We start from the raw sequence: 21,363 nt of genomic DNA on the forward strand, positions 1-21,363 counted from the left end.
GTGGGAGAGGGAGAAGCAGGCCCCCTGCTGAGCAGGGAGCCTAAGGTGGGGCTTGATCTCAGGACCCTGGTCACCACCTGAGCTGAAGGCAGATGCTTAATGACTGAGCCCCCCAGGCACCCCAGAAACCTTATTACTTTTTACTAATTTACTATCTTGGCCCAAATTCTATTTAAAATTCGTTACTAATTGAAGCTCCCAAATAAAAGTTTTCTCTCTCCTGTCAATTCCTCACAAATTTATTGCCTCTTTGTATAAAATGTATAAAACCTGCCTGCCTTAGTCATTTCTTTGGGTCTCAATTTCATTATTGGACCTCCATGAGCAGGTAATGAAACTCTGGTTTTTTTCTCCTGTTAATCTGTCTCATGTCAATTTAATACTTAGTCCAGCCAGAAGAACTTTGGACAGAGGGGTCAGAGGAAGTTTTCTTCCTCCTCTTCTCACATCTCTGACGAGGGCACAGTGCTGAGTGCACCCTTGGACAGAGAGAATAGGCGGAAATGTTGTCTTCTCAGTTGCTGCTCTGATGGGTTCAGGGTCTGTCTTTCCTGCAGGGTTTATATGAGTTTGTACTTATTAGGGTTATGGGTAATGAGTGCCCTTACCTGGCACAAGGCATTGTATGATTTGGGTTCTTCTAAACTCTTGTCCCAAATTTCCAGAAACTGGGGTGGTACCTCCAGAGAGTGGTCAGTTCTCTTCCTTGTCATTGCCTTGTGGAAAACAGGACAGCAGGTGAGTGTGGAACCCAGGCATTGGAAGAGTTTGTGAAGAAGTCACCATCCTCTCCTCTCAGCCTTGAGGCAACTCTGGAAAGATAACTGATTTCTTCTATCAATGGCTTTATAGGCCTGTCCTTTTTAAGTTAGGAAGATTTGGATAAAGTCCTACTAGGTCTCCCTATTGCCCATTCCTTTCTAGTAGCAAAATGTAGTCCACTGAGCAAGGCTAACAAAGGTTGTGGAAAAGAAATACCTTAAGTGGCATTTCAAAAGAGGCTGAGGGATGGTGTGGGGTTGGGCTCATCCATACCTCTGTCACTGGTGAAAAACAGAAGATGACCTTACCTCTTCCTGTTTATTCAATCATCATCTATCTCCTATTGACCTTTAAGTACTACGTAACCCCAACAGTCTCCTCCTTGCCATCAGATCAAAACCAGAACAGTAGTCATTTTGCACTGTAGTATACATGCATTTATACTAATGATATAAATATATTTTGGAGGTGATCCTATTGGTAAGCTATTTCTAAGAACAGCTGGGGCAAAAGGATCTATCCATTTCCCTCAAGTCTAGTCCTGTGATTTTTCTCAAAGGCTGTGTCCCCAGTTTTTCTGTACTAGTCAGTCTATGCTTGGCCTGAAAGAAACAGCTGTTCACAAATCTGCCACCCAGTTGGTTCCTCCCCTTCTACTTTAGCCCTTACCTTCTGGCCCAACTTTCAGACTCTCAGGTCCTAGTGGATTAAGAGTCCATTCCTCTTTGTTTCACACCAAGACACTTGGCTGATGACTCATCTGTCCTTGCCCTCCCCTCCAAGGTTGGTGATCCAAGCATGACTTGCCAGCTAGTTAGTCTGCTGGAGCTCAATGTCCCAGAGTCTCCACTTCCTTGAGTTCTCCAGGGAACCCTGGAATGTAAGCAGATGTAAGAGATTGTGTGTATGAGTGTGTCTGAGGTGGAAGTGGGGTGGAAAGACTTAAAGTTATGAATGACTCCAGCGAAAATATTCAGTTGTGATGTTACTTACAGATACTTGAGAACTAACAAGGAGAAAGGAAATACAAAAATCCCGTTTGTCTGCATAAAATGAATTTATGAGATCTACTTACTCTTCATGGCTAATTTTACCATATGCACAATAATAACTATGTGTGTTGTCAATATGGGTTAGATGAAATTGATTGTAAGTTATATTTACTTACAATGTGACATTGCATTCAGCTATATGCTCACACTGTGTTGATTATCTACTATGGTTCCTACTGGTGTATTCTGCTCACGTGGGGAAAAAAAAATTCAGGGAATGTGACCAGTATTTCTGAGATTAACTGCCCAGGTGCCTCTTCTTTTTTCTATTGGCCTCTGTTGGGCAGCTATACTATAGAGGTCACTGTGGGTGCAAAGTATTAGAGAAGAAAGCAAATGTAATAAAAGGTGTAAATTTTCCTAAAACAGTATAAAATTATTCCTCAGTACTCAGCATATATAGCTTATATTTACTGTATATGCTTTTTCTCTAGTCTATTTACCACCTTTGATTCTTGGGAGATTAAATCTGCACAAGCGTAGATACATACTAAAATGATGAATTTTAAAATGTTATTTTCCTTCCTTTATCATCAATGATTATCATTTAAAGTTGTTATGAAGCCTTTGTGACAGAGGTTATACTAAAATTGAAAGTATATGAACTTACTGAAAATCATGTAAAAATTAGCTATGTTTTTAATGTGGTTTCTCAGATTGATTAATTTATGCAATTGAATTGTTCTGCTCTCTTGTAAACATATATTCACACTTTGCAAACTTGCACACCTGCAAAGTAAAAGGTGGTGGTATTTGTGATATTATCATTGTTTCATCAAGAATGATAACTCATTCAGGTTACTTGTAAAATCTCACTTTATAGGCCATTATATATCACCTTCCTGTTTTAATACAATGGAAATTGATTCCACAAAGGCCTTGAAGGACAAAAGTATCTCAAATTTCATAATAATAATTTTAAAACATCTCGGTATTTATGAAATGCTGTTGCATTAATTTAGGAATAGTTTGAAGTTGTTATGAAGTTTAACATTGTATGAAAGCCCTTCTCCAAAAGAGAGATGCATCAGTGTGGATATGGTGAATTTCTTTCCTTTTGGGATGTGTGTGTCTCTTTAAAAAAATTACTTCTCTTTGGATTGAAACCATGACGAGGATATTGCCTTAGAGGTTTCAGTGTTAATTTTAACCAGGATTATAAGAATCATGGAATAGTTTGTGTTTTTCTCCCTTGCTTTCCTTTTCCCCTTTCATTATGCCATTGTCCCCTCTCTTTGGCCCTTATAAGCACTAGCATGTATCTGCAACTGTGTTAAGTCCTAGGGATCCAGAAATGAAAGTATACAGTCTTTGTTCTCAAGGGACTAAGTCTAGTTGATGAGAAAGAGGAATAAAAAACACTAATTACGGTATTGGTCGTGGAGTGGTCAGGAAAGTCTTCTTGGAGGAGGTGATAGCTGAGCTGCAAGGATGAGTGAGAGATGAAAATGAGATGAAATTAATCTCATTCAGAATACGAATTTTTGGGGGTGATGATACCTTTCTTTATACAAAAAAAAATGGCAGAATAGGAAACCCCAGATTTCCATCCCTCCATCAATGAGCTAGTAAAAACTGTCAGAATCAACTTTTACAGAGCTCTGGAGTCTAGTTGAAAATTTGCAACAACCAGAGCAAAGCTTAATAACAGAAGCAGGTGCATTGCAGCAAAAGAATTTTCTGTTTTTTTTTTAATTTTATTTTCTGATGTTTTAAATGACCTACTTGTCCTTCTCCACATACCAGATTGGAGGTGGCCATGAAGAAAGCAGCCTGAGGGGCGTCTGGGTGGCTCAGTAGGTTAAAGCCTCTGCCTTCGGCTCGGGTCATGACCCCAGGGTCCTGGGATCGAGCCCCACATCGGGCTCTCTGCTTAGCAGGGAGCCTGCTTCCCTCTCTTTCTCTGCCTGCCTTTCTGCCTACTTGTGATCTCTGTCAAATAAATAAATAAAAAGTATTTGAAAGCAAGCAAGCAAGCAAGCAAGCAAGCAGCCTGAGCAACTAGTGAAGGTTGCCAAGTACCTGAGGACCAATACAGACCTTATTCTCAAAGAACTGTAGCTGTGTATTTCCATCTGTCTGGTGGATCCCTGAAGGACGGGTGTACAAGGGTTTGTCTTTGTTTTGCCAAACATAGAGTGTTGCCAGGTCTGGGGTAGCTTTCCAGATGGCATTTGCCAAAAAGCACTTAAAAGAATTGGCCATATGAGCCTGGGGAAAGGGCAGGGAAAGGGCTAACAGGACAAACAGATGGGTCAAAAAGGCTGGGAAGAGAGTGGGAAAGAAGGTATGTGGGGAAATGAAGGGTTTTTCTTTTTTTTTTTTTAAGATTTAATTAATTAATTAATTTGATGCAGGAGTGGGGAAGAGGAGCTGAGAGAGAGGGACAATCAGACTCCACACTGAGCAAAGAGCCCAATGCAGAACTCCATTTCACGACCCTGAGATCATAACCTGAGCCGAAATCAAGAGTCCAGTACTTAACCACCTGAGCTACCCAGGCGCCCTGGAAGTGAGGGCTTTTAAGAGCATGGGCCCAAGATTGGATACGTGCTCAGAAAAGGCCTCATCCTCAACGAAGATCCCAAACTTTCACCTCCAGCTGACCTTTAGGCTCTGCACAAGCAAGAGTAAAGGTGAAAGCAGTGTTGTAATCAGCCTGACTAAGCATTGAAGGAGTGTCCCAACCCAGAGGCAAATTTCCAAGAGTGGGGAGCATTTAAATTTCTGAAAAAAATATCTGGGGGCTTCAGGTATTTATAGATACTCTGTCAATATACTAGCTGACCACTGAGCTAATGGAACACGGACTTCAGTGGCCATACATGAAAAGAAAAAATTAGATACTTCACAAAAATCATTTAGAAAAGTGACTAAAGCAACAACCTCAAACAAGCAGCAACAACAAACACAACACACAAAAATTGAGTCAATTTATGTATATGGACTGAGGTAATAGTCTACTTTCATTCTTTTCAATGTGGATATCCAGTTATATCAGAACAGTTTGCTGGAGACTATTGCCTCCCCACTGAATGGTTTTGGCACCTTGTGGAAAATCGATTGCATAGATGCATGGGTTTATTTTTGGACTCTCAATTCTATTGCATTGATCGGCTTGTCTCTATGATAGTACCACTCTATTTTGATCCTCTAACCTTGTATAGTAAGCTTTGAAATCAGGAAGTGTGAATTCTCCAACTTTTTCATTTTAAAGATTATCTTGGCTATTAGGGTCCCTTGTCCATGTTATTTTGGGATCATCCTTAACATTTCTGAAAAAAGAAAAAGGATACTGTTTTCTTCTTAATTAAAGATTTTATTTACTTATTTCACACACACACACACACACACACACACACACACACACACACACCAAGCAGGGGGAGCAGCAGGCAGAGGGAGAGGGAGAAGCAGACTCTCCACTGAGCAGGGAGCCTGATGTGGAACGCAGTCTCATGACCCTGGAATCATGACCTGTGCTGTAGGCAGATGCTTAACAGACTGAGCCACCCATGTGCCCTGCTACTGGGGTTTTAATGGGGATTTCATAGAATCTGTGGATCACTTTGTAGAGTGTTGTCATCTTAATAATATCTTCCAATTTATAAGCACAAGATGTCTTTCTACTTATTAGGTTTCCTTTAACTATTTTCAACAATGTTTTATAGTTTTCAGTGTAAATCTTGTACCTCCTTGGTTAGATGTGATTTTAAGTGTTTTCGTCTTTTGATGCTATTGAAAATAAACTTATTTTCTTAATTTTTCTGGAAACGGAATTGCTAGTAAATAGAAATACCACTAATTTTTACATGTTGAATCCTGTATGCTCCTACTTTGCTGAATTTATTAGATTTAGTAACTTTCTTAAGTATTCTTTGGGAATTTTTATATATAGGATCATGTTCTCTACAAAGAGAGAGAGAGAGTTATACTCATTCCTGTCCAATTTTGTTGTCTTTTATTCCTTTTTAAAATTTTTAAAAAACTTTTTATTTTTTTAAAAGATTTTATTTTATTTATTTATTTATTTATTTATTTGTCAGAGAGAGAGAGAGCACAAGCAGGCAAAGTGGCAGGCAGAGGCAGAGAGAGAAGCAGGCTCCCCACTGAGCAAGGAGCCCAGGACCCTGGTATCATGACCTGAGCTGAAGGCAGCGGCTTAATCGACTGAACCACCCAGGCATCCTTTTTTTTTTTTTTTAATTCCTTTTCTTGACTGATTGTTCCGGCTAGAAGTTCCAAACAGCAGTGATGAAAATAGCATTCTTGTCTGCTCCTGATCTTAGTGGAGATCTTTGAGTCTTTCACCTTTGAGTATGTTAGCTGCTGGGTTTTCATAAATGCCTGTTTTCAGGTTGAGGACGTTCCTTTCTATTTTGCTTTTTGAGATATTTTTCTCATGAGATTGTGTTGCATTATTTTGGATTTTTTTTTGTATCTGTTAGATGACCACACGGGTTTTTTCCTTCATTCTAGTAATGTGGTGTATTATATTAATTGATTTTGATTTATTGAGCCACTTTTGTTTCCTGAGAAAAAAAATCCCGTCTAGGAGATTAAACTTTTTAAAACATTTATGATTTATCCCTTTTTATATTTTAACAATTTTGGTCTTAAATCTTTGATATTTGGAGAGCAACTTTAGCTCTCAGTTGATTACTGTTGGTATGGAATATCCTTTTCCATCTTTTTACTTTCAACTAGTGTGTATCTTTGAATCAAAAATGAATTTCTTAGGGACAAAATATATTTGGGTTATGTTTTTAAAAAAATTAACTATTCTGTCCATTTCTGCCTGTTAATTGTAAACTTTTTACATTTAATATAATTACTGATAAGGAAGGATTTGCATCTTGCCATTTGCTTTCTAAAATGTCTTATATCAGGGATGCCTGGGTGGCTCACTCAGTTAAATATCTGACTCTTGATTTGGGCTGAGGTCATGATCTCAGGTTCAAGAGATAGAGCTCTGTGGCCAGCTCTGTGCTCAGTGGGGAGTCTGCTTGAGATTCTCTCTCTCCCTCCCCTGCTGCTCCCCCACTCACTCTCTTTCTCAAATAAGCAAATAAATCTTTAAAAAAGGTCTTATATTTGCCTCCACCCCAATTCCTCCACTACTGCCTTCTTTTATGTTTCATTGACTCCTTATTTGGTAATAATTTTTATTTCCTTCTCAGCATATTTTTTTAGTTATTTTCTTAGTGTTTTTGGGGGGGGACTTTAATTAACATGCTAATGTATAACAGTCTATTTTAGATTAATATAAACTTAATTTCAATTGGTATAAAAAATCTTTCATTCTGTACAGTTTACACTGTTATTGCCACAAATCACATCTTTATACATTGTATGCCCCTGAAGACAGACTTCAATTATTTTATGTAGTCATTCTTTAAATGATATTTTGAAAAAAGAGGAATTACAAAATGCACGAATACTATTTTTTGTATTCATTTATGTGGTTACCTTTAGCATATGCTTTATTTCTTCATGTAGATTCCAGTTACTATTTAATGAAGCTTAAAGCACTTTTTCAGCATTTCTTATAGGGAAAACCTGATTATGAGAAGAACATTTACTCTAAAAGAAGAAGAGAGACACCCTCTGAGAATAGCTGATCAAGTAAACATGAGAGTGAATTTATATAGGAGAGTTCCGGGCATTCATAGCTCAGTCACTGGATTTTCTTGATGACGGGGACTCCAAGTTCGTTTGTTCAGGTTGGCAAGGGAAGTGTATAGACAGTATGACTGACTATATTGAAGGACTGAAGTAGTTCCTAAGAATTATGGGAGACAGAACTGAAGAATTATGGGAGACAGTACTGAGATAAGAGCAGAACTGTACCCACCTATGCAACTCTACCACCCAATTAGGACTTCATTCCACCATGCTGGGTATTGATTGTCCTGAAGTTCTTAGAAACAGATTCTTCCATAGGCTCGCTGCAGTACCCAGTGCAGTCATCTAGCCTATTCGCCCTGTAAGGGGATCTCTGCAGAGGGATGTGGATCCCAGCAGGCCTTGCGGGGTGACTCGGGATCGTCTCTGTGACGTGTAACACCCTCGCCTGGTAGAGGTTGGTGTGGTGAGGGAATCTGCTTTACACTTTGTGAGGAAAACGAGGTAGAGAGGAAAGAGGCTGAGAAGGACTGGAAAGGGACTTTGGCAGGACTCAGTAGGGAGCTGAAGGGTGGACCTTTACTGGCGGCAGCAGCGGCGGCATCGCCTGTGAGGCGGGTGGTTAACTAGGCCGCAGCAGTCGGTTAACTAGGCCGCAGCAGCCATGGCGGTTGACTTTGGGGACCACGCCAGCGGGTTCCGCCATACCGAGGTGATCAGGTTCATCAACAATGAAGTCCTCCTGAACGGCGGTGGCCCAGGTTTCTACGTGGCCTTCCGCTCACGGCCCTGGAATGAAGTAGAGGACCGGCTTCGGGCCGTGGTGGCGGACCCTCAGGTGCCGCACGCCATCAAAAGGGCCTGCGCCTGGAGCGCGCTGGCCTTGAGCGTGCGTGTGAGCGCAAGGCAGGGGGAGCAGCAGGCGCGCCGGGTCCGGAGGCTGCAGGAACAGGTAGAGGAGCGAGAGACCGCTGCCTGGGCCCTGGCCTCCGAGCTGCAGCGGCTGCGTGCGGACCGAGAGGAAGCGGCCACACAGTTGCGCTTCACACGGACCGCCCTGCAACAGGCGCTGATGGAGTGCGATGTGCTTCGTGGGCGGCTGCACCAAGTGGAGAGGTCAGCCCAGGTCAGCCCGCTGGCCCATGAAACACTGCCTGGGCCTCAAGCTGAGCAATTTGGGACTGTAGCCTGGCCCCTGAATGCAGAGCAGCAGAGAGATGTGGTTGCCATGGGGTTTCCTAGTAGGTTGTATTTTGAGGCCCAGGTGCCTGCCCCGGCAACTGTTCTTTACATGCCAGGACCTCCAGGTCCCTGCGCTCAGGCCATACAACCCCCTGTGCCAATGCCGGTGCCATACCCACTTCCATTCCATGCACCACTCCCAGTGGGAATCCCTTTCTTGCCACCTCTGCCACCAACAGTAGTCATGGATGCAGAAGCTGCAGTAGTCCCACTTCAAATGCCTCCTGTGGGGATTTATTCACCTGGTCCAAATGCTGCAGTGGGCTCCCAGGAGGAGGTGGCCCCACCATGGGACCAAAAGAGTTCTAGCCAGGAGGGAGGTCCTGAGACCCTCCAGAATACAGTTCCTGTGGGGAACATCAGAAACCTTAGCCAGGAAGGTCTAGAGAGAACTCAGGAGATGGTCCCCCCTGGAGATAGCTGGAGCCACAGCCAGGAAGAAGGTCCAGAAAAGGCCCAGGAGGTGGTCCCCTCTGAGGATAGCTGGAGCCAGGGCCAGAAAGAAGGTCCAGAAAAGCCCCAGGAGGTGGTCCCCTCTGAGGATAGCTGGAGCCAGGGCCAGAAAGAAGGTCCAGAAAAGGCCCAAGAGGTGTTCCCCTCTGGGGATAGCTGGAGCCAGAGCCAAAAGGAAGGTCCAAAGAAGGCCCATGGGATGGCCCCCCTTGGAGATAGTTGGAGCCAGAGCCAGAAAGAAGGTCCAGAGAAGGCCCAGGGGATATTCCCCTCTGGGGACAGCTGGAGCCAGAGCCAGAAAGAAGGTCCAGAGAAGGCCCAGGAAGTGTTCTCCTCTAGGGATAGCTGGAACCAGAGGCAGAAAGAAGGTCCAGAGAAGGCCCAGGAGGTGGTCCCCTCCAGGGAGAGCTGGGGCCAGAGTCAGGAAGAAGGTCTAGAGAGTCCCCAGGTTATGGTTCCCCTTGGGGATAGTTGGAAACTCAGCCAGGAAGATCCAGAGAAATCCCAGGAGGTGGTTACCCTTGGTGCCAGCGAGGAAGAAGATCCAGAGACTTCCCCGGAGATGGTATACCTGGGGGCCAGTGAGAGCCACAGCCAGGAAGAAAGTCCAGAAAGACCCCAAGAGATGGCCCCCTTTGGTGCCACCAGGGACAATGGTAAGGAAGAAGATCCAAGGGGACCCCAGGAGATGGTACCCCTGGGGGCCAGTAGGAGCCATAGCCAGGAAGATCTAGGGAGGCCTCAGGAGGTGGTACCTCTGGGGGCCAGCGGGAGCCACAGCCAGGAAGAAGGTCTAAAACCACCCCAAGTGATGGCCCCCCTTGGTGCCAGTAGGAGCAAGAGCCAGGAAGAAGATCCAGAGGGGCCTCAGGAGGTGGTACCCCTGGGGGCTAGAGGGAACCACAGCAAGGAAGAAGATCCAAAAATCCCCCAAGGGATGGCCCCCTTTGGTGCCACCAGGGACAATGGTAAAGAAGAAGATCCAAGGGGACCCCAGGAGATGGTACCCCTGGGGGCCAGTGGGAGCCATAGCCAGGAAGAAGATCTAGAGAGGCCTCAGGAGGTGGTACCTCTGGGGGCCAGCGGGAGCCACAGCCAGAAGGAAGGTCTAAAAAAACTCCAAGTGATGGCCCCCCTTGGTGCCAGTAGGAGCAAGAGCCAGGAAGAAGATCTAGAGGGGCCTCAGCAGGTGGTACCCCTGGGGGCTAGTGGGAACCACAGCAAGGAAGAAGATCCAGAAAGACCCCAAGGGATGGCCTCTCTGCGGGACAACAGTAGCCAAAGCCAGGAAGAAGATCTGGAGAGGCCCCAGGGGACTAGCCAGGAAGGTCCACAGAGGCCCCAGGAGATCTCCCTAGGGGATGGCTGGAGTGAAAGTATGAGGGAAAGCCCAAAGAAACAGCAGCCTCAGGGGCAGAAGGCCAAGCAACCCAAAGGGAAAAAAGCTTTGGATTTCCAGCACCAGGAGAAGTCTGTCTCAGGATGCAGTCCAGTGAATTGGGACTGCCCATGGTGTAAGGTCATGAATTTTTCATGGCGTAAGGCCTGCTATAAATGCAAGAAAGTCTGTGTGGCAGGTGAGAGTAGAGGCCTGGACCCAGGACAAATTCACTGATTTCAAGAAGGTAAGAATGAAAACACTCCAAAAAAAAACCAATTTTCCAAGACCTTCTTCTGATCAAAAAGTAACTTATTTACTTCACAGAGAATGTGAAAACCAAAATTATTGTAGAGAAAATAAAACAATCCATTATTCCAATACTGAAACTAACAACTTTTTTTTTTATCATTGTGGGTACTTACATATGTAAATACACACTCCTTTCTGGTTTCTTATTAACATCCTTTTCCTGAAAATGCCATGTCTTTGGCTGGGAACAGCCATGTGTTTTTTGACTTATAACTATATTGATTTTTTAGGAGCACTGCTCTTCCTTTAAAATGCTATTATTCCTTTGTAATGCACAGTGTTCATGTTTGCTTCTTGTTTTTAAGTTTTATAGGTGAGGGCCTGTTTTTGTGTCTCTGAGCCTGCGGAACTTGTTTGTTGTTGAAGAAGCTGAACACATCCCATTAGAAGATCTCCCAAGAGTCTAAAGAAATCACACCTTGATTCCAGCTGACCCACACCTCACTGAGACCCCCATTGACTGGAACTGAGAAGAATGAGAGGAAGTCAGGAAGAAGAGATGCTCTGTCACTCATTAGCGGGGAAAGGAGGGCAAAACAATTTTGTTAGAGTGTAATTTCTCTGTTAGGATTAATTTGAAAGAGTTGAAGTGGGTATTGCTGTATTAAATTCTATAGATGATAGCAAATTTGATTACATTTAATTCGTTAAACAAATAGTTACTGTCTAGTATCTGTTAGGAACTAGACTTATATGTTAATACCTGGTGCACACATTATAACTTGATTTGGTGAGTTTGGTTAGATAACAGGAGAGAGCCTAATTTGGGATACAGAATGTATCAGGAAGATGTCTTTGCCTTGCATACAGCACGATTTTCTGGTAAACCCAATTGAAATGACATCCAGATGTGTGTGTGTGTGTGTGTGTGTGTGTGTGTATTTAAAGATTTTATTTATTTATTTTTGAGAGAGCGAGATCACAAGGTGGGGCCAGGGGAGAATCAAACTCCCTGCTGAAGAGGGAGCCAGATGTAGGGCTATATCCCAGGAACCTGGGATCATGACCTGAGCTGAAGGCAGGTACTTGACCCACTAAGCCACCCAGGCGCCTATGTCCAGATATTTTTGCAGTTCCGGGAGTAACATCAGGGACTTTCATGAAAGGACTTGTGTCACTGAATTGCTCATCTCACTGTTCACAAGTGAGACAAATGAGCAGTGGCAGAGATCAGGAAAGTGGCTTCATGAAAGTGCAGGTGGGACTTTCCGATATTCTTTTGATTTCTTCCTTTTAGAGGGACAGCTCTCTTCCTGGTTGCCTGAAAGACTGCTGGGTGACTTAAAGAAAGACAGTGCTTGAGGGAGTGTTGGCTACGCACTCAAGCCCTCAGCTTTGGACCACCATCATCTCAAGCTCCTTTCCAGTCAAGATGGATGAAGAACAAAATGGATTCCAAGGGCGGACATCGTGCTGTGAATGGTGCTCCTCTTGGGAAGACTGATTGGATTAAGAAAGAACTGGACTGGGACAAGCACTTTTGGGAATGCCCCGGGCCCCTTCTTTTCTATTTGGTGTGTTCCCTGTAGGCTCTCGGCTCCCCCGAGGCATGTAGAGCCCAGTGGGTGGGAAGTTAAATGGTCTCCTGTTTGAACGGAAGGTGTTCTTGAGATTCCCCCATGAAGTCCCAGCTCGCCAAGCTCAGCCTCTGTCAGAAGCTTCCTGGTTCTGGTAATAAAGAGTGTGCACTTGCCCTCTGGGTCTTCTGTGTGGTGTGCATCTCGGGGCAGGTTTGCTCCGGGACAGCAGTTTAAACCCACATCTTCCTACCGTCCCACCAAAGCGAAGGAAATTTCGATCTTATTCACTGTTAGAGGGCCTCTCCTCTTCCAGTGAGTTACCCAAGGCTGGGAGTGGGGGAGCTTCTATGGGACCTTCAGTCCATTGTGACTGTCCCTGTTCCCCTCACTGTCTGAGTCCATATGGTCCCTGCTGCTCCTGGGCCCAAGGGTCATGAGAGGTGAGGTGGGGAGGAGGCTTCTGTCTAAGCTGGGAGCCCGGATGCCTGGTATCCTGGTTCCCTATGTGTACCATGAAACTATTTCCCTCAGGCCAAGTCTCCTAGAGGTCCAGTGAGCACAAATCTCCCTCCTACATTTCTGCATTGCAAGGCGCTGTCCCCTCCTATGCACAATCCCATCAAGGTGCTTAGGATTCTGGAAAACATTCAGGTTTAGATGGCCTGTTAATAAGACAAATGTTCCCTGAGGTAAAGGGCGGGGTGGGGGTGTGTGGAACCTGGCTGCCTGCTTGGTGTAGGGACAGGGATGGGGCAGAGAACTGGCCCTACCCCACCAGCTTTTTCTCTCTCCTCAGTCCTGAGGAGAGGACTGGGAGGACTTGCTTACTAGAGGGGAGCATTGTGGGGGAAGAGGACCATCAGGGACATCAACCTAAAGCTAGGTTTTCTGAGCTAAGGGTTGGTTTTGTGATACTCTTGTGTATGCTGATAGCTCCCTGGAATTTTGGGAAGATGATACATAGATGGGACTTGGGAATTTTCCAGTATAATCCACTTTGTACTAGCAGGTCACTAGATCTCACTATGGTTGCTTTATTTATGGTTTTGAAAAAACTCTGCTGTTTGTTGGCATGCCTTTAGGGCTGCATGAAAGCAGACTCACCCTGTGCGTAGCTTTTATATAGTTTAATATTATTACAGTCTTTCTGGGTTGACATTTTCCAAAACAACCTGAATCATTAAGGTTGTCAAATCACTACTTTTTTCTGAGCCACATATACACAAGAAACAGTAGCAGTTTCTGAGGCAAGAACCTGGGCTTTGGGATTAGAGAGACCTGAGTTCAGATACTTGTGATGCTATTCACTAGCTGTGTGACCCTCAACAAGTTACTGAACTTCCCTGAGCCCCACAAAAGTGGGTTGCTCCTTTCCCTACTCTCAGGGTTGTGCTCTGGGTGCTGTGGTAACGAATACAAAGCATTGTAAAAGATGGCAAGAGCTACCATTGAGTACTTATTATATGCCAGGTGCTCTAAGCACATTATCTTTTTTGGTGACTCTAAGGTAGGAATAGTTTCCCATATCAGCAGTTCTTCAAAGTGAGTATGATTACCCCCATTTTACAGATAGGGTAACTCAATACCCAAACTTGGGAACTGGCGAAGCCTGACTTCAAAATGAAATTGTACCAGCTCTAATTCCTCTGCTCTTTCCATTATATTCCCATACCTTAACCTTTTACCCTTACTGAGTAATACATTTGCATGTCACATGGGTCATCAATGCCTAAATCCAGTGACAGGATTGTAATGGAGAGACTTGGAGGCATAGTAACAGTCTGGTGGTCATGGTCATGCTGCTCTTTTAGAATTTCTCAAGCTTTGTGACATGTGCCCAGCTTGGCTGCCAGTGAGTAGGACCACTTACTATCTCCAGACTGTGGAACCAAGAGGTGCTGGCGGTAATTTAGGCAGTGGAGGCGATTTGTATTCCATTCAGCAGACTGGCCTTATGAAATGTTTATAAATAGCCGAGTTCAGTACTGTTAAGATAGAGCCCATCTTGACTGCTTATCTGAAGTCTGCCTGAATCACTCAGTTTTTGTTTTAAGTGGATAAGGGGCCAGCTGTAACAGCCTAATATATATGCACGTATACTGTTCAGCGAGGAAGCAGGGGGGGAAAGGAGACTGCAAAAGCTTCCCGATTGGTGTTGCAAAATGGGGACTAGAATTGACTTTTTTAAAAAATCATGGTACTAAATCTATGACAGAATGGCAAAGAAATACATAATTTCCTTATCGCATGCTTTGTAAAGTCTCAACACCGAATAGTGGCAGATTCTTATTATGTGGTGCAGGCATTGTGCGTAGCACCCGTGAGTGTTTTTCTCACTTCTAGCACATGATAGAGTGAGGGTGTCCACTGGAACTAAGCCTCACATAAAATTAAGGATCCTGAAACAATCCTGGCCTGGGACCTTAGGAGGTTGCGGTTGAACAGATTTTTCTCATTGACAGTGCTTGTTCTTGGGCACTTAAGAGAAGTGTTCAAGACCACGATGAGACAGGCATTGGAAACACTGCCACACTGAGTATCTGTACCCCCAAGGGACCTAGTACAGTTCCTTGAGTACAACTTCCTATTGGGTTCATGCTGGAAGCACTCTATTCAATGAGCCTAAGAATCCCTCCAGTAGGTCAGATCCTGGCCCATCTAGCCCAACTTCCCTGGTCCATAAAGCAATTGTAAAAAAGGATCATATACTCTTCCTGGTGACAGTTTTAGAGGGAAGAAATGCCTGTAGAAATCCCTATATTTTTATTACTTTATAGATCAAACAAAGAGAATGCATGTAGAGAAGTCTTTGGATGTGCTGGGCACTGTGTTAGACAACATGGAAGTCATTACTATCTCCCTCTATAATCTATTTGGTTAGAAGAAATATGACAAATATACACCAAACAGTAGTTATCAGCCTTTTCATCAATTATTCAATCATATTTTCTGGCCTGGAGATGTCAGTTTTCAAAAGATTCTGTGTCTCAAACAGCATTATTTAATATGTGATTATTCTCTCATTTAAAATTAAGAAAGCATGTATATCTCTAAGGTTCCCTCACACAAACTTGATATACTTCCACCTAAAAGCAGTCATTTGTCATATAAATTTAGGATTTTTGTGGGGATTCAGTGAATATTATTATCACTATTATTATTACATGCAGCCTAATCACAGGCAAATGGACCGTTTTCCTAGGTTCTTTGTGATAGTGACAATACCTTAGAACCCATCATTAGTACCTTCTTAAACTTCTATGAACTTTGAGGATGCAAATTAGGAACAATTCTGTAGAAAGCTAGTAGTTTTAAAACATGATAAATACGAGTAAGTGTTAAAGGATTAAAAAAATACATGTTCACTATGTATTTGGGGTTGCAAAGCTTCCATGGTAGTCAGATGGTTTCAGATTGTGCCCCCAGTCAACAGAAAAAGTTGCTGAGAAAGTTAACTTTGTTTTACTTTGAAATAATATGCAGTATTACAGCTTTACTTGTGACATTCTCCAGTTCTTTGCTTTTTATGTTTATATCTACTATTTTAGGTTTGATTCTTCATTCTATATACTACCTTACAAAAATAATTGCACACAAGGCAGAAACCTGTGATTATTTTTGTGGTAGGCAGCATTTAACCTTACCCCAGTGTTTATAAAGTGATGACAAAGAGCTCTCTGAGGGTTTTATCTCTAAGTAAAAGTTTTAGGATATTTAATCTCATTTACTTTTTGTTTGATATATATTTACTTTGATAATTTCAGTGACCGTATTGGTTTCAGGAAAGAAAAGGATTGAGCAAGGACTGAAAAGTTCATACCTTTACCACTACAATTCCTGATATTGTCTAGACAGTTTTGAAACTTCAGGACATATATGACCTGCTTTGTAAAAGACTCATACCACTAAACTCCACACTGATCAATGTTTCTACCACTTTTCATAAAATATTTATTACTGAGAAGAAAAAGAAAAATGATGCCAACGTCACATTTGTAACTACAAAATGCATTCAGAAATCTACTATTAACTGTTTTGTTTCCTGGGTTATAATATTTCCTTTGTATCGGCAAAACTGCTCAGGGATATATTTATATAGTCCATTTCATCCTGTTCTTTTGCCAAATTTTGGTGTTCATAGGGTATAGATCAAAGTGGCCTTCCCTGTTTCAAAACATCAGAGGTTTCTTAAAACAATGTTCAGGCAAAAAAAAAATGTATAGACAAAATAACAGTCTCCTGGACTTTAATCTTTTAGTTTAAGCTCTCTATTTTTGAACTTCCAAGAAAGAGAACAGATTTTTAGAAAGAAAGCTGGAGCCTCCTTTACAATGAAATGGTATTTTCTTGCACTGCTATCAGACCCAGAGTGCCCCCACCCAGGATGAAAGGAAAGAGAGGGAAGGTTCAGTAATGATCCAAAGGCAATTGGGTTGATGAAATCAGAAGGGTGACATGTTGTCAGGTGCCAAGATGTGGGATGAGAAGACTTGTTTCTATAAACCAAAATGAGGGAGACCACAGGACAGACGTTGGTAAACAATGAATGTGAAAGAAGGCAGTGTCAGAAATGATAGACTCCTTGAAGTAAATAAGAAGCCACACTCTCTGCAGAGGTAGAGAGAGGGGGAACAAAGGCGCTAACTAGGTCAGGTACTGTCTAAGATCAATGTGCCAAGAGGAATTCATCGTAGGTTCCAGTTACATCATGTATGTTATTTCATTTTATCTTCATGGGGAAAGATAAGGAAAAACTGGGCAAGAGGGGCCTTCATTTGGTTGAGTAAAAGGAGGAGAAAAACTCCTTAATAAGATCTCATATGTGCATCCAGGCCAACCCAGGACAGAAGACACCCAGACCACGTGGTGTTCTGTTACTTCACTCTTAATTTTTTTTAAGTTTTTATTTTAACTACAGTAGAGTTAACATTCAGTGCTGTGTTAGTTTCTGGTGTACAATACAGTGATTCAATGTTCTATTACTTTAGATGGATAAGCTGATGATCCAGATTCCAGATCTGTAAGCCTGGGTGAACAGACCTTGACTCTGTAAGAGCCTCCAAGACATGCTAATCAATAAGGCCCAGGCTAAAGCAGTGTCCCTGATCTCATAAAGCACACAGATAGGCAGAGACATGCTACAAGTCAGGGCATGAGAACAGTTGACACTTGAGGAGGATATGAAGAATATTCCAGAAGTCAAAATTACACCTGCTAGATAAGAGATTGAAGCCAAACCAATTCAGTGCAGTGACCTAAGAATTAAGGTTGGGAGACAGAAAAGGATATTAGTGAAACACACAGACTCTGAAATCAGCAGCCTGTATTCAGTTCCCAGGTGAGACACTGACCAATTGTGTTGCATTGAGCAGGCTACCTAGACTCTTTGGCTTCCCCATTCGTAAAATGTAGGCAAATAGTAATAATAATAATAATAATAATAATAATAATAATAATTTGCTTCATAAGACTGTTGATAAAAATAAATGAGATAATACATGTAAAATGTTTAGGAGAAATGCATAGAATGTAAGATGTGGTTAGCAAAGCTGAGCTATGATTCCAAGAACAAAACTTCAGAAGCAGGCAAGAGTTTTTTAGCTTGAATTAGGAAGTGTCCTCTAAGTCATGAAGGAGGTAAAACTAGGACAAGTACAAGGAACCATACGGGGCAGACAGAAAGATCAAGAACTTGCTGTCTCAGTGAGGTTGTGCAGGTTTAGAATAGAAGCTGAGTTAGATGTCCTGCTACTGTTCCCCCAGAAGCCCATCCTTTACTCAGTCACAGCTCTACTCTCTAACCTAAATACTTGCTACAGTGTCCATCATACAGTAGGTGCCCATGATGTTGGCTGAAAGAATAAACATATTTAAAATAGCCTTAAGTACACACAACCCCTGTCTCTGGCTTCTCGCTTACAAAACAAAGGGGCATTAGAAAAATTAGCCTCACAGATAAACCCAGATATTTTCAAAAGGAGGTGCTCTTTTCAAGACATTTTTTTTTCTTTTTCTCATTTTTGTAAAGGAAGTGAATTTTAGTAAGTGCCGAGAGAATGTGTAAAGTCACCATAGGTGCCAAATCATAACACTGTCACAGGAGAATTCACACCTATAGATGAGCTAGTTGAAGAACAAAGTTAGTTTTGAAAGGTTAGAGAAAAAGATTTTGAAATGTCAGATCCACTCTATAAAACTGACCACCCTTGGCATCATCCTTTTAATCTACCTGGGTTGGAGAAAAGCCTAGGGCATTTGAATTGAAGACAATTAGCACCTCAGACAGGGCATCCACATGCAAAATTCTGTCACCTCTCAGAGACCTCAGGAGGTGACAAGTCTAGATAAGAGGACACTTTCAACCTTGGCTGACAGTTTGTCAATGCTTTTATATTTGACTTAAATGGCATTTATATTTTAAAAGGTTGTAGTTTGCTTTAAACTGTGAAGCTCTCTTCCTCCACCTCATGATTTTTATTTCTTAGGTCATTTAAAAAACAACAAGAACAAAAATCTTTCCTCTATTGGGTGAGATTTGAGGAAACAGCTCTTGCTTCTTGCACACAAATGAGCTCAGTCCATTTCCCCTCTGTTTCTCTGGAAAGTACTCTTGGCTTTTGTTTAAAGCACAAAATGAGTGTTAAAGCTGAAAGTGGCTTTAAGGGTCATCTGGTTCAAGTCCATTTGGCAGATGGAGAAAGTAAGGCTCAGAAAGAAAAAGTGATTTCATGGTAAAACATGGAGTATAATTTGGCCCTCATAATTGCTGGATTAATCCTCCTTCCAATTTATTTTGTTGCTCCAAAGGTGGGCCAGAGGCATGTACAACCAAGTGTGTGTGTGTATGCATTTTTTCTCTTATTTTCTTTTGAGCACTAATTTCATTCATTCACTCACTCAACAAATATATTTAAGCATCTAATATGTGGTAGATGGGCATGCATGGCTGGCTCAGTCCACAGAGCGTGAGACTCTTGATCTTGGGGTTGGGAGTTCGAGACCCACGTTGGGTGTAGAATTTAATTAAAAATAAATAAAAACAGATGAAAAAAATAAAGAAATAAAATGTGCCACATGGAGAATACTGGGGTGGTGAGTAAAGTACACAAATTCCTGCCATCAAGGACCCTACATTCTAGTGCAGGAGATAGACAATAAGGGATTCATCAGATAATTCTGCTTCTGAGTGGATTATACTTGTATTGGGGGCCCATTCTTTCTCTTCCTCTACTGGTACCTCCACTAGGTCTATTTCTCCCCTCTCTCATTTTTCTCTTTTCCTCTCTTGTGGGCATGGCAAGAGAGAGAAGGAAGAGAGTCATTTTGAACCCTCTTGCTCTATATTTCAAGCTTGGCACAAAGTTCTGAATTTGCTAAAAAGTCAGGTTCAGTACTGGTGTAGCACTAGAGTGATGAAGTCAGTATTTTTCATCAACACTGCAATAGAGGGCTGGCCCAGCTGTCAGCTTGCTTGTGAAATGACAACGACATGCTGGATGTGCGAGTTGGACTATTACCTTATAATTTATCTGTTCTTTTTTTGTACGAGTTTAGTTGTGCTGAACCCCATCGTACCTGGCTGCTTTGACAGGTGTGCTATTTTAGCAACACAGAACCAAAAACAGAGCGAAAAGAAGAATGCATGGTACACTTTTGCTGTCAGATCCAGGTTGTGCTGTTCCTAAATTTGTGGATGATTTGTACAGGGTTGTTCAGAGACCAAAGAAAACACAAAAACCAAAAACCAAAATACAAAAACAAAAAAACAAACACCCCCCAAAACCAAAACATTAAACCAAACAAAATTTAGGTTTCATTTTTACCTATGTGACACAATGTTCTCACAGCTCACCTCACAGGTGCACTGTTGTCGAAATGGACTGAATGAGGGCCTGGACCCCCTACCCTATCTTCCCCTTTCACGTCTGAAATTTCACCATTGTGATGAACTTCTTTGGGCTAATCATTTGCCCACTCAAAATATAGATATTTCTTGAATATCTTGAATCCTTAACATTGATGTATGCATTCACTTATTAGATTGATTTCTTCCTTGACCCAAAGCACGAGGGAGGGTGAAAGGTGGACTCGACCATAAACAAGTGAGGTAGAAAGATGATGAGATAATCTTGGCTCAATTCCCCAGAGCTATCCCCAAATATCCTCTTGAATACTATTTTACTTTCTTTATTTATTCTTGGTGTTGTAAGAGGCTTATGCTTACACTTCATCTACTAAGGTTGATAGAGTCTAAGGCTGAGCATGCTTCAATCAAGTAGAGTCTTGGGACACCTGGCCAGTTCAGTCGGTAGAGCATGCGACCCTTGATATCTGGTCATGAGTTTGAGCCCCTTGTCAGGGGTAGAGTTTACTTAAAGAAAGAAAAACGTGAGTCACTACTAGCTGCCATTGAAATCTGAGAGGATTGTTCTCAACTCTAGCAGGTGGCAAAAACATATCCGGCTCTGATGCAAGGCAACTCTGTGCATCTGATCCATTAGTAGGGCATGTGAGGATTTAGAACTTGTTCTCCCAGCCTTGAGGTCCCAGCCTTGCCATGTTTTCACGGAATTAGGTGCTGGAATTAGGTGCCGAAGTCGTGGAAGAGATACAACAAACACAGGACTTCAGTTATTTAAATTCCTGTTTTACAAGTATTTTACATAATCAAAAGGAACAATGTAGAAGGCCATCCAGCTTCAAGCATTAAACAAAGTCTTATTCCAGTAAAAAAGGGGAAGTTTGAGGAGAATATTACTTAACTGCATATTTTAAAATAGAAACAATGCTTCATTTCAGAGAAGGAAATGAAAGTTGAAAGGCTTTAAAAAATTAATGATGGTTTAGCATCAACTGAAGAAGAAACATATCCTCTGTTAACAACAGAGGATATAATTATCAACACTTGCAATATGATTTAAAACAAGTTTTAGGCCCCAAATGTGGAAAGGCAAACCCCGTACATCAAAGGGCATATACAAGTCCACATAAAGACAAAGCACCAATGAAATGATTCATT

At 42.3% G+C, this 21,363-nt stretch overlaps 1 protein-coding gene across 1 annotated transcript; it reads left to right on the forward strand.

Moving 5' to 3' along the window:
* Nucleotides 1-8,097: 8,097 nt before the first annotated feature.
* LOC116882157 (testis-expressed protein 13D-like) lies at nucleotides 8,098-11,335 on the forward strand. Its single transcript, XM_032882378.1, has 4 exons — nucleotides 8,098-9,439; nucleotides 9,503-10,439; nucleotides 10,473-10,759; nucleotides 11,130-11,335. Exons 1-3 carry the CDS (start codon nucleotides 8,104-8,106, stop codon nucleotides 10,747-10,749), a joined length of 2,550 nt encoding a protein of 849 aa, XP_032738269.1. The 5' UTR covers nucleotides 8,098-8,103; the 3' UTR covers nucleotides 10,750-10,759; nucleotides 11,130-11,335.
* The last annotated feature ends 10,028 nt before the right edge of the window (nucleotides 11,336-21,363 follow it).

Source organism: Lontra canadensis, unplaced genomic scaffold, assembly GCF_010015895.1.
Source record: "Lontra canadensis isolate GAN:19392208 unplaced genomic scaffold, GSC_riverotter_1.0 scaffold81, whole genome shotgun sequence".
Taxonomy (NCBI): Eukaryota; Metazoa; Chordata; class Mammalia; order Carnivora; family Mustelidae; genus Lontra; species Lontra canadensis.